Source organism: Oncorhynchus mykiss, chromosome 18 (assembly GCF_013265735.2).
Source record: "Oncorhynchus mykiss isolate Arlee chromosome 18, USDA_OmykA_1.1, whole genome shotgun sequence".
In the NCBI taxonomy this organism is placed as follows: domain Eukaryota; kingdom Metazoa; phylum Chordata; class Actinopteri; order Salmoniformes; family Salmonidae; genus Oncorhynchus; species Oncorhynchus mykiss.
The window spans coordinates 4,674,186-4,686,889 of record NC_048582.1 but is presented as its reverse complement, the minus strand read 5'-3'; the positions used below and the strand labels follow the sequence as shown (position 1 = coordinate 4,686,889).

General features: G+C 40.9%; 2 protein-coding genes across 12 annotated transcripts in view; one reads left to right on the top strand and one right to left on the bottom strand.

Moving 5' to 3' along the window:
* Positions 1-12,704, top strand: part of LOC110516275 (zinc finger protein 501) — a 200,752-nt gene that overhangs the window by 97,667 nt on the left and 90,381 nt on the right. The gene's annotated exons all lie outside the window — the stretch shown is intronic.
* Positions 1-12,704, bottom strand: part of LOC110516278 (oocyte zinc finger protein XlCOF6.1-like) — a 94,203-nt gene that overhangs the window by 61,354 nt on the left and 20,145 nt on the right. For 6 of the 11 annotated variants that reach the window (XM_036951129.1, XM_036951122.1, XM_036951109.1 and 3 more), the window contains one exon: positions 12,011-12,259. The exons of 2 other annotated variants lie outside the window; for them this stretch is intronic. In XM_036951129.1, coding sequence (XP_036807024.1) covers positions 12,011-12,259 — 249 coding nt within the window. Of the gene's footprint in view, positions 1-555; positions 4,698-12,010; positions 12,260-12,704 lie in introns of those variants that run through there. 3 more of the 11 variants (XM_036951121.1, XM_036951126.1, XM_036951124.1) reach the window with 2 other exon arrangements.

The following is a 12,704-nucleotide window of genomic DNA, read 5'->3' as shown; positions in this document are numbered from 1 at the left end:
ATCAGTAACTAAAATAACTCATCTAGTTTTAAGACAATTAATAAACACGTATTCATTTCATAAACTGTGTATCATTAAATAAAGTTGTAAAACACCCCCCCCCCCAAACTAATGGTGGAGAGTGATCATCTCTATCTGATACATGTTAGGGGCGGAAGGTAGCCTAGTGGTTAGAGCGTTGGGCCAGTAACCAAAAGGTTGCAAGATCAAATCCCTGAGCTGACAAGGTAAAAATCTGTTGTTCTGCCTCTGAACAAGGCAGTTAACCCACTGTTCCTAGGCCATCATTGTAAATAAGATTTTGTTCTTAACTGACTTGCCTAGTTCAATAAAAAAAAGTGTCTACAGGCCTCCCGGGTGGCGCAGTGGTTAAGGGCGCTGTACTGCAGCGCCAGCTGTGCCATCAGAGTCCCTGGGTTCGCGCCCAGGCTCTGTCGCGACCGGGAGGTCCGTGGGGCGACGCACAATTGGCCTAGCGTCGCCCGGGATAGGGAGGGGTGTCCTTGTCTCATCGCGCACCAGCGACTCCTGTGGCGGGCTGGGCGCAGTGTGCGCTAACCAAGGTGGCCAGGTGCACAGTGTTTGGTGCGGCTGGCTTCCGGGTTGGATGTGCGCTGTGTTAAGAAGCAGTGCGGCTTGGTTGGGTTGACTTTCAACCTTCGTCTCTCCCAAGCCCGCACCACAGTTTTAGCAATAAAGATAGTAGCTACTACAACAATCACGAAATTGGGGAGAAAAAGGGGTTAAAATAAAAAAAAAGTGGCTCCTTCCCACAGAATACTGCTCTGGTCTCAGAGCAAAACGTATTATATATTACAAAAACATCTGTGCCACTCCATTTAGTATGGATTTCACATGACTGGGCTCAGCCATTGGGACTTGGGAGGGCATAGGCCCACTTGGGAGCCAGGCCCGGCCAATCAGAATGAGTTTTTCCCCACAAAAGGTCTTGATTACAGATAGAAATACTACTCAGCCCCCTCCCCCCACCACCTCGGACAATCCAGCAGGTGAAGAGGTCCTGGGCTGCCGTGGTTACATGTGATCTGCAGTTGTGAGGCCGGTTGGATGTACTGCCAAATTCTCTAAAAGGACGTTAGAGGTGGCTAATGGTAGACATATAAATATTGAGTTCTCTGGCAACAGCTCTGGTGGACATTCCTGCAGTCATCATGAGAATTGCACATTCCCTGAACTTGAGACATCTGTGATATTGTGTTGTGTGGTCCCCCAGCACAAGGTGCACCTGTGTAATGACCATGCTGTTTTATCAGCATCGTGATATGCCACACCTGTCAGGTGGATGGATTATCTTGACAAAGGCTGAAATGCTCACTAACAGTATATATAAACAAAGTTGTGCACAACATTTGAGAGACATTAGCTTTTTGTGCTAGATCTTTTTATTTCAGCTCATGAAACCAACACTTTACATGTTTAGTTTATATTGGAGGTCCAATGTAATGTAACCTAACATAGATTAGGGCCTCATTTATTTCAATTGACTGATTTCCTTATACAAACTGTAAATCTTTGAAATTGTTTGGTTTAGATTGTTGTTCAGTATAATACGACTTGTAGGACGTATCGTATGTTAAGAATTACAATTCTTACGTTATTTTACGCATTGCTATTCATACAATATGTTACGAACTTGTAATATGTATGATATGTTACGGATTCCAATTTGTTGTTGCTGACGTTAGCTTGGTTAGGGGTGAGGGGTTTAAGATAGAGTTAAATGGGTTTAGGAGAAAGGGTAGCTAACATGCTAAGTAATAGCTAAAAAGTAGTAAGTAGTTGCCAAGTTGCTAAAAAGCTAAAGTCCTCCGTGATGAGATTCAAACACTCAACCTTTGGAATGATGTTTGAGTTTACACGCCCACCCTTCCACAGAGCAGGAGTAAGGCTTCTCTCCTACGTGTAAACGTTGGTGTGTTTTTAAGCTGCCCAGTTGAAACTCTCCCTACAGACAGAGTCAGGCCAGGCTGAGAGGGAAGCAGTACCACCCAGTCAATTGGCAGACTAGTGTTTGTTTTCAAAATGAGAAGAATAACAGAGGGTATTCAACACCAAGTGCAAATCTTTACAGTAGAAGCCAACAAAACACACCAAAACTGACAAGGTGCAAAGTAAAGAGAGGCTAAAATTCTATAACGCTCCCTTTCCTCTGCACAGTTCTCTCACAGTGAGAACCAATAGGATTACAGTGTTCTACAGTGTTCTATGCTTTCTTCATTTGATCCAATTACAACTTCTTTTATGAGATGAGAATTAAGTGATGGAGTGACTTTATTCTTAGCTGGTCAGAGAACCGATGAGGCTTTTCTCCTTAACCTCACTAGGGTAGGGGTCACTATTTTCACCTCCGGATTAAAAGCGTTCCCAAAGTAAACTGCCTGCTATTCAGGACCAGAAGCTAGGAAATGCATACAATTAGTAGAATTGGAAAGACAACACTCCAAAGTTTCTAAAACTTAAAAATATTGTCTGTGAGTATAACATAACTGAAAAGGCAGGCAAAAACATGAGGAAAATCCATCCAGGAAGTGCCATTATTTTGAAATGGCTGTTTTTCCAATGAAAGCCTATCCACCATTTAAAGGGATAGGACCCAGATTCCGTTCCCTATGGCTAACACTAGATGTGAACAGTCTTTAGACATTGTTTCAGGCTTGTATTCTGAAAAATGAGGGAGAATGACCACATTGAGTCAGTGGATAGTGGGATGTCCCCAGAGCTGGGTCCTGCAGAGCGCACCTTTCTTGTTTTTCTTTTATATTGACGACGCTGTTTCCAGTTTAAATATTATCGATTATTTAGGCTAAAAACAACCTGAGGATTGATTATAAACATCGTTTTACATGTTTCTACAAACTTTACGGATACTATTTGAAATTTTCGCCTGCCTCTTGTGACCGCATTTGAGCCATTGGATTACAGAACAAAATGTGCCAACAAAATTGAGGTTTCAAGATATAAAGAGGGACTTTATCGAACAAAATGAACATTTATTGTGTAACTGGGAGTGTTGTGAGTGCAACCATATGAAGATCATCATATTTCTGACTTTCGTGACTAGTCTTCTTGGCTGGTAACTATGTAATGTTTTGTGTGCTGAGCGCCGTCCTCAGATAATCACATGGTTTGCTTTCGCCTTAAAGCCATTTTGAAATCTGACATGGCGGCTAGATTAACAAGTTAAGCTTTATTTTATTTTAATTTTAATTGGTCACTCTGCAATTTCACCAGATGTTGACCAGGTGGGACGCAACCGTCCCAGGTACCCACATGAAGTCAATGTATACGTTGGTGTGTTTTTAAGTTGCCCTGGTGAGAGAAACTCTTCCCACAGTCAGAGCAGACGTAAGGCTTCTCTCCTGTGTGTGTTCTCTGATGTACTTTTAGCTCATTTGATGTTTTAAAACGTTTTCCACAGTCAGAGCAGGAATAAGGCTTCTCTCCTGTGTGTGTTCTCTGATGAGCTTTTAGATGAGATGATATTGTGAAGCATTTTCCACAGTCAGAGCAGACGTAAGGCTTCTCTCCTGTGTGTGTTCTCTGATGAACTTTTATCTCATATAATGTTTGAAAACATTTTCCACAGTCAGAGCAGGAATAAGGCTTCTCTCCTGTGTGTGTTCTCTGATGAGCTTTTAGATGAGATGATATTGTGAAGCATTTTCCACAGTCAGAGCAGACGTAAGGCTTCTCTCCTGTGTGTGTTCTCTGGTGAACCTTTATATGACCTAATGTTTTAAAACATTTTCCACAGTCAGAGCAGGAATAAGGCTTCTCTCCTGTGTGTATACGTTGGTGTGTTTTTAAGTTGCCCAGCTGAGAGAAACTCGACCCACAGTCAGAGCAGGAGTATGGCTTCTCCCCTGTATGTATACGTTCATGTGATTTTAAGTGGGAAAGTTGAGAGAAACGAGTTCCACAGTCAGGGCAGAAGAAAGGCTTCTCTCCTGTGTGTGTTCTCTGATGAACTTTTAGATGAGTTGATGTTGTGAAGCATTTTCCACAGTCAGAGCAGGAGTAAGGCTTCTCTCCTGTGTGTGTTCTCTGATGAACTTTTAGCTCATGTAATGTTTTAAAACGAGTTCCACAGTCAGAGCAGGAATAAGGCTTCACTCCTGTGTGTATACGTTGGTGTGTTTTTAAGTTGCCCAGCTGAGAGAAACTCGACCCACAGTCAGAGCAGGAGTATGGCATCTCCCCTGTATGTTTACGTTCATGTGATTTTAAGAGGGAAAGTTGAGAGAAACGAGTTCCACAGTCAGGGCAGAAGAAAGGCTTCTCTCCTGTGTGTGTTCTCTGATGAACTTTTAGATGAGTTGATGTTGTGAAGCATTTTCCACAGTCAGAGCAGGAGTAAGGCTTCTCTCCTGTGTGTGTTCTCTGATGAAGTTTTAGATGAGTTGATGTTGTGAAGCATTTTCCACAGTCAGAGCAGGAGTAAGGCTTCTCTCCTGTGTGTGTTCTCTGATGAAGTTTTAGCTCAGTTGATGTTTTGAAGCATTTTCCACAGTCAGAGCAGGAGTATGGCTTCTCTCCTGTGTGTATTTTTAGGTGTATTTTTAGCTTTGATAGAAATGGTAAAATCTCTTCACAATGTGGGCAGTGATGAGACCTCTTAGCTCTCTGATCTTCCTGCTGTTGCTCTCTGGATGTGGAGAATGTCTCAACATGGTATCCTGTGTGAACATCAGAAAAAACAGTCAGTTGGTGTGATATACATGTTAATCAAATGTATTTTATGAAGCCCTTTTTACATCAGTAGTTGTCACAAAGTGCTTAACCTGTCTGGTTCAAATCCCATAATTAAAATTATTTTACACCATTTTAAAGATAAACTTCTTATAAATCCAGCCACAGTGTTCGATTTCAAATAGGCTTTACGGCGAAAGCACACCAAACGATTATGTTAGGTCAGCACCTAGTCACAGAAAACCATACAGTCATTTTCCAGCCAAGGAGAGGTCTCATAAAAGTCAGAAGTAGCGATTAAATTAATCACTAACCTTTGACGAGCTTCATCAGATGGCACTCACAGGACTTCATGTTACACAATAAATGTGTGTTTTGTTCGATAAAGTTAATCTTTATGTCCAAAAACCCCATTTGAAATTGGTGTGTTGTGTTCAGAAATGCATTGTCTCAAACAAACATCCGGTGAAAGTAAAGAGAGCCACATCAGAAATACTCATCATAAACATTGATAAAAGATACAAGTGTTAAACATACGAATACAGATAAACTTCCCCTTAATGCAACCGCTGTGTCAGATTTCAAAAAGGCTTTGCGGCGAAAGCACACTTTGCGATTATGTTAGGTCAGCGACTAGACACAGAAACCCATACAGCCATTTTCCAACCAAGGAGAGCTTCACAAAAGTCAGAAATAGCATTAAAATTAATCACTTACCTTTGATGATCTTCATCTGGTGGCACTCCCAGGTCTCCATGTTAGACAACAAATGTTTGTTTTCTTCGATAAAGTTCATCTTTATGTCCAAATACCTCCGTTTTGTTGGTGCGTTTAGTTCAGAAATCCAAAAGGCACAAAGCGCACTCTCGAAAAGTCATAAAGTACAATAAAAGATGGTAGAAACATGTCAAACGATGTTTAAAATCAATCTTCAGGTTGCTTTTGTCATAAATAATCAATAATATTTCAACCGGACAAAAGCTTCGTCAAGAAATGCACGCTCTCGATCATGTGTCTGGCTCATATGGATGGAAATTTCCACTGTCATCTCATTGAAAGCGGTGTATCTCCCTCATTTTTCAGAGTAAAAGCCTGAAACAATGCCTAAAGACTGGTCACATGTTGAGGAAGACAGATTTCCACTGGGTCCTAAGTCTTTGTATGGTGGATAGGCTTTCAATGGAAAAACAGCCTTTCAAAATAATAGTACTTCCTGGTTGGATTTTCCTCTAGTTTTCGCCTGCCATATCAGTTCTGTTATACTCAGACATTATTTTAACAGTGTTTTCTATTCAAATCGACTAATTATATGCATATCCTAGCTTATGGGCCCGAGTAGCAGGCAGTTTAACTTGGGCACGCTTTTCATCCAAAATTCCAAATGCTGCCCCCTACCCTAGTGAAGTTAATTTCTTTGGGGTAGGGGGCAGTATTGGGAAGCTTGTATGAAAAACGTGCCCAAATTAAGCTGCCTGCTACTCAGCCGAAAAACCTAGAATATGCATATAAATAGAACATTTGGATAGAAAACAATCTGAAGTTTCTAAAACTGTTTGAATGATGTCTGTGAGTATAACAGAACTTATATGGCAGGTAAAATCCTGAGAAAAATCCTACCAAGAAGTGGGAAATCTGAGGTTTGTAGTTATTCAACTCAGCTCCTATTGAAGATACCGTGTGATGTTAGTTATTTTGCACTTCCCAAGGCTTCCACTAGATGTCAACAGTATTTAAAACCTGTTTAGAGGAATCTACTCTAAAGGAGGGGCTCATAAGGGCTCTATGAGTGAGTGGTCTGGCAGAGTGCCACAGCCTCGGTCTGGCGCGCTCACGTGAAAGGTAGCTACGTTCCACTTCATTTGTACAGACAAAGGAATTGTCCGGTTGGAACATTAATGAAGATTTATGTTAAAAACGCCCTAAAGATTGATTCTAAACATCGTTTGACATGTTGCTATGGACTGTAACGGAACTTTTTTTGACTTTTCGTCTGAAACTAGTGAACGCGCTTGGTGAGTTTAGATTGTGTACTGAACGCGCCAACAAAAGGAGCTATTTTGAAATAAATGATGTACATTATCGAACAGAACAAGCACTTATTGTGGACCTGGGATTCCTGGGAGTGCATTCTGATGAAGATCATCAAAGGTAAGTTAATATTTATCATGTTATTCTGACATCTCTCGACTCCAACATGGCAGACATTTGTTTGGCTTGATTTTTTTGTCTAAGCGCCGTACTCAGATTATGCTTTTTTGGTCAAGTTTTTTTTAAATCGGACACAGCGGTTGCATTAAGGAGAAGTGTATCTATAATTCCATGCATAATTCTTGTATTTTCATCAACATTTATTATGAGCATTTCTGTAATTGATGTGGCTTTCTGCAAAAATCACCGGATGTTGTGGAACTACTGAACGTAACGCTCCTATGTAAACTCAGATTTTTGGATATAAATATGAACTTTACCGAACAAAACATACATGTATTGTGTAACATGATGTCCTAGGAGTGTCATCTGATGAAGATCATCAAAGGTAAGTGATTAATTTTATCGATATTTCTGCTTTTTGTGACTCCACTCTTTGGTTGGAAAATGGCTGAATGCTTTCTGTGACTTGGCTCTGACCTAACATAACGATATGTTCTGCTTTCGCCGAAAAGCGTTTTTGAAATCGGACACTGTGGTTGGATTAACGACAATTGTATCTTTAAAATGGTGTAAAATACTTGTATGTTTGAGGAATATTTATTATGGGATTTCTGTTGTTTTGAATTTGGCGCCCTGCAGTTTCACTGGCAGTTGAAAGGTGGGACGCTCGCGTACCAAACGGTCCCAGAGAGGTTAACAGAAACCCAGCCTAAAATCCCCAAAGAGCAAGCAATGCAGATGTAGAAGCACAGTGGCCACAAAAAAACTCCCTAGAAAGCAGGAACCTAGGAAGAAACCGAGAGAGGAACCAGGCAGAGTTGTGACCAGTCCTCTTCTGGCCATACCGGGTGACAGGTAGCTCAGTGGTTAGAGCAACCGAAAGGTTGCAAGATCGAATCCCCGAGCTGACAAGGTAAAAATCTGTCGTTCTGCCCCTGAACAAGGCAGTTAACCCAATGTTCCTAGGCCATCATTGAAAATAAGAATTTGTTCTTAACTGACTTGCCTATGTCCAAACGCTAGCAGGACACCTACGACAACATCCGGTGAAATTGCAGAGCGCGAAATTCAAAATACAAAAATCGGAATATTAAACATTCACGAAAATAGAAGTGTCTTACATAATTTAAAAGCTTCTTGTTAATCCAACTGCGTTGTCAGATTTGAAAAAGGCTTTACGGAGAAAGCATACCATGCGATTATCTGAGGACAGCTCCCCACGTCAAAATACTTTTTCAACCAGCACAGGCGTCACAAAATCACAGACAGCAATTAAATAAATCACTTACCTTTGAAGATCTTCCTCTGATTGCAATCCCAAGGGTCCCAGCTACACAATTAATGGTTGTTTTGTTCGATAATATCCTTCATTATATCCCAAAAGTATCAGTTTAGATGGCGCGCTTGATTCAGTAGGTCACTCGTTCAACATGCACACAAACGAATCTTAAAGGTTACCGGTAAAGATCGTCCAAAAAAGTCAAACGAAGTTTCCAATTAATCCTCAGGTATTCTAATATGTAAATAAACAATAATATTTAAGACGGAGAATAGTGTGTTCAATAGCAAAGATAAATAACGAAGAGCGCACTCTCGTTGATGCGTGCAACATGACTACTTTTCGAAATGGGGGACATCTTGGAAAAACTACAAATACTAATTTTTCAAAAAACAAGCATGAAACCCTTTCTACAGACTGTTGACATCTAGTGGAAGCCAAAGGAACTGCAATCTGGGTCCTATCAATTTGAATATCCCATAGGCAAGCATCTGTGACCTCAAGAAATAAAAATTCTGGATGGATTTTCCTCAAGGTTTTCGCCTGTCATATCAGGTCTGTTATACCCACAGACATTATTTTAACAGTTTTAGGAACTTCAGTGTGTTTTCTATCCAATGCGATCAAGTATATGCATATCCTAGCTTCTGGGCAGTTTACTTTGGGCACGTCAGTCATCGGAAATTCCGGACAATAACCAGAATGCTAAGAAAGTTAAAAAATATATATTTTTTAAATACACTACCATTAGTGGTGAAATAAATGAATAAATTCTAAAGTTACAAATGTCCATGTTTTTGAAAGAATAGCACATTTTTTGTCCAATCAAATAATGTCAAAGTGATCAGAAATACAGTGTTGACATTGTTAATGCTGTAAATGGCTATTGTAGCTGGAAACGGCTGAAGATCTCGTACAACGCTGTGTACTACTCTCTTCACAGAACAATGCAAACAGTCTCTAACCAGAATAGTGTCTAGAAGGCCAGCATCCCGGAGTCGCCTCTTCACTGTTGACATTGAGATTGGTGTTTTGCGGGTACTATTTAATGAAGCTGCCAGTTGAGGACTTGTGAGACGTCTGTTTCTCTAGACACTCTAAAATACTTGTCCTCTTGCCCAGTTGTGCACCGGGGCCTCCCACTCCTCTTTCTATTCTGGTTGAAGCCAGTTTGCGCTGTTCTGTGAAGGGAGTAGTACACAGCGTTGTACGAGATCTTCAGTTTCTTGGGATCCCCAGTTTCTTTCTCACATGGAAGGCTCTTCCAAATTTCAGAAGTTTCAGAAGAAAGGTCTTTGGTTCTGGCCATTTTGAGCCTGTAATCGAACCGACAAATGACCCAGATACTCAGCTAGTCTAAAGATGGACCGTTTTATTGCTTCACTAATCAGCACCACAGTTTTCAGCTGTGCTAACATAATTGCAAAAGGTTTTGTAATGATTAATTAGCCTTTTAAAATGATAAGCTTGGATTCGCTAACACAACATGACATTGGAACACAGGAGTGATGGTTGCTGATAATGGGCCTCTGTACACCTATGTAGATATTCCATATCTATCTGTTTCCAGCTACAATAGTCATTCTGTGCAGCGCAAAATGAGACGTAGGCCTATCCTCAACCAATCATATTTCTCAAATCCTTTTCAGGGTAAATTCCAGCCGAACATGGAGAGGACAGTAATGCATAACTACACTGAAAAAATATATAAATGTAAAGTGTTGGTCCCATGTTTCATGAGCTGAAAAAAAAAATCTGAAATGTTCCAACACACACTAAAAGCTTATTTCTCTCAAATTGTGTGCAGAAATATGTTTACATCCCTGTTAGTGAACATTTTCCCCTTTACCAAGATAATCCATCCACCTGACAGGTGTGGCATATCAAGAAACTGATTAAAGGGCATAGTCATTACACAGTTGCACCTTGTGCTGGTGTAACAGTATGACTTTAGTCCGTCCCCTCGCCCATACCCGGGCTCGAACCAGGGACCCTCTGCACACAGACAACAGTCACCCATGAAGACATCGTTACCCATCGCTCCACAAAAGCCGCGGCCCTTGCAGAGCAAGGGGAACCACTACTTCAAGGTCTCAAAGCGAGTGACGTCACCGATTGAAACGCTATTAGCACGCACCACCACTAACTAGCTAGCCATTTCACATCGGTTACACTGGGGACAATAAAAGGCCACACAACACAATGTCACAGATGTCTCAAGTTTTGAGGGAGCGTGCAATTGTCATGCTGACTGCAGGAATGTCCACCAGAGCTGTTGCCAGAGAATTGAATGTTAATTTCTCTACCATAAGCTGCCTCCAATGTCCTATTAGAGTATTTGGCAGTACATCCAACCGGCCTCACAATCGTAGACCCCGTGTAACAACGTCAGCCCAGGACCTGAGGTGGGTCTGGCTGCCAAGTGGGTGGGCCTATGCCTTCCAAGGCCCACCCATGGCTGCACCCCTGCCCAGTCATGTGAAATCTACAGGTTAGGGCCTAATTCATTTCAATTGACTGATGCCCTTATTATGTATATATAAAAACAGCCAAACATGTTCTCTCGTTTCTGCATCACCAAATGTTGTGAGGCAAAAGAATTGTGCTTCTTACCCTAACGGTTCTCTCACTGTCACCCAAAAGCAAATTAAATTTAGGGCCAGGCTTCATTTTGGGCCTACTTTTTCTCATGGTTGCTATGCTTAGACCGAGCGAGCTACAGTCAAGCGGGGCATCTCGTTGAACTCGGCACGGCTTTGAGATTATGGAAATGCCAATGCAGGCACTCTGTCTTTAAACACCTCACTTTGTCACTCCATCCTTGCTGTGTGTGTGTGTGTGTGTGTGTATGTGCATGTGAGAGGTTTTTCTTTGACATCTGTTGGGAGAAATGACTGATTTACAGTTCATGAGGGTTACCTAGTAACACATGTGAAGTTTTGAAAATATCTGATCTTTTTAACCCTCCGAAACAGCACCTATGACACCATTTTAAGGCACAGGAAGCTGAACGTGAACACATATCCTCTTTGGGGTAGGCTCTTACAGAATCCTGAGTTTAAAGTCTTTATGTTAAGAATTGACTGATTTACACAGGGTTGAACGCAATCATCTTCACATTTGCAGGTTATGTACATCAAAACACCTTTTTGGTGAATTTAACCACTTTCGGTAGTTCCAGGAATCTTAGAATCAACACAGGTAGACCTCATAGTGCGATGCGCCGCCACAATGGTGTTTGTTTAGTAAAGTCAGATCAATGTCTTGGACGATCACCTAATGATAAATTAGTAGTCCACATCACCAAATATTATAGCATAACATTACTGTTACAACAAAAAACAAATTTCTTACGAGATTTTAGGATGGTTTGCTGAATCGTCCCAAACTCAACATCGCGCAATTAGGCAGAATGTGCTTTGATGAAAACAAAATACAGGAATTCAAAATAATTCAACACCATCTGCTCTAATTTGCTCACCAAACAGTAATCCAAGAAGATTTAAATGCATATTCCCATGAAACTGATTGAAATCAAACGATTGGCATGCAGACGCAGCTTGGTCTTTTCACTGGTAAAACGTGAAGAATTATCATTCAATATTGACAGTGATGAAGCCATGGCCTTTTTTGAAATGAGGTATGCCTAACTTCGTGATTGAGGGTATTAAATATTTTCAACGTTCTTGAGACAATGTGTGGGGAAAGGCAGGTGTTACAAGTTTAAATTGTTTTTGCTTCGCTGGGAAGTCTTGAGTTGTTCAGGGATGTGTGATGTCAGAATTACAGAATTCAACCTAGCAATAGACTGGTCATAACTTATGGAGGTCTAATACATGAATATAACTTATAGATAGAAAAAGCTCTTACCATGACTAACAGTTGTCCTAATCTTCTCCTCCACTTCTTCATCTTTAATGTTGACATTCAGCTCCAGTGTTTGACTGCAGTCTTCCAGCTTCACTGATGCCATCTCTGGATCCTGCAGTGCAAACTGGGCTCCACTGTCACAATCAGGACCCAGTGACTGTAGGTTTCTACTCAGTGTGGAAGGAGAGAGGCAGGCTGGGATTGTCCTCACTGTTGATGTTAACGGCTTCAGACTTAATCTGAGTCGGTCTGTAGTAATAAAGACAAACGGACACAAAAGTTATTTTCTTGACAGTTCTGGCACTTTATTCTGTAAAAATATTTTCTTGTTTTTCTTGTTCAATTATCTTATTTCAGTAGATCAGGTAGATAATCCCTGACAATACATTCATTCACATTAGACACAAAGTACACATTTTAAATTGTACAACATAAGTGCACTTTGTCCCATTATGATTTTCCAATTGAAGAATCTTCCCTTCCTGAACCTGACTAGCACAAGATATTAACAATCTACCACTTTCAATGTTTTACTAAACCTTTATTTAACCAGGTAGGCTCGTTCAGAACACGTTCTCATTTACACGGCTGCATCCCAGTTTAACTACACCTATTTTTATGGCCTTGGTTAATCAGGGTGTAAATGAGGCCCTGTGGTCTCCTCAAACACCTCCCAACTTTCCACTCTAACACA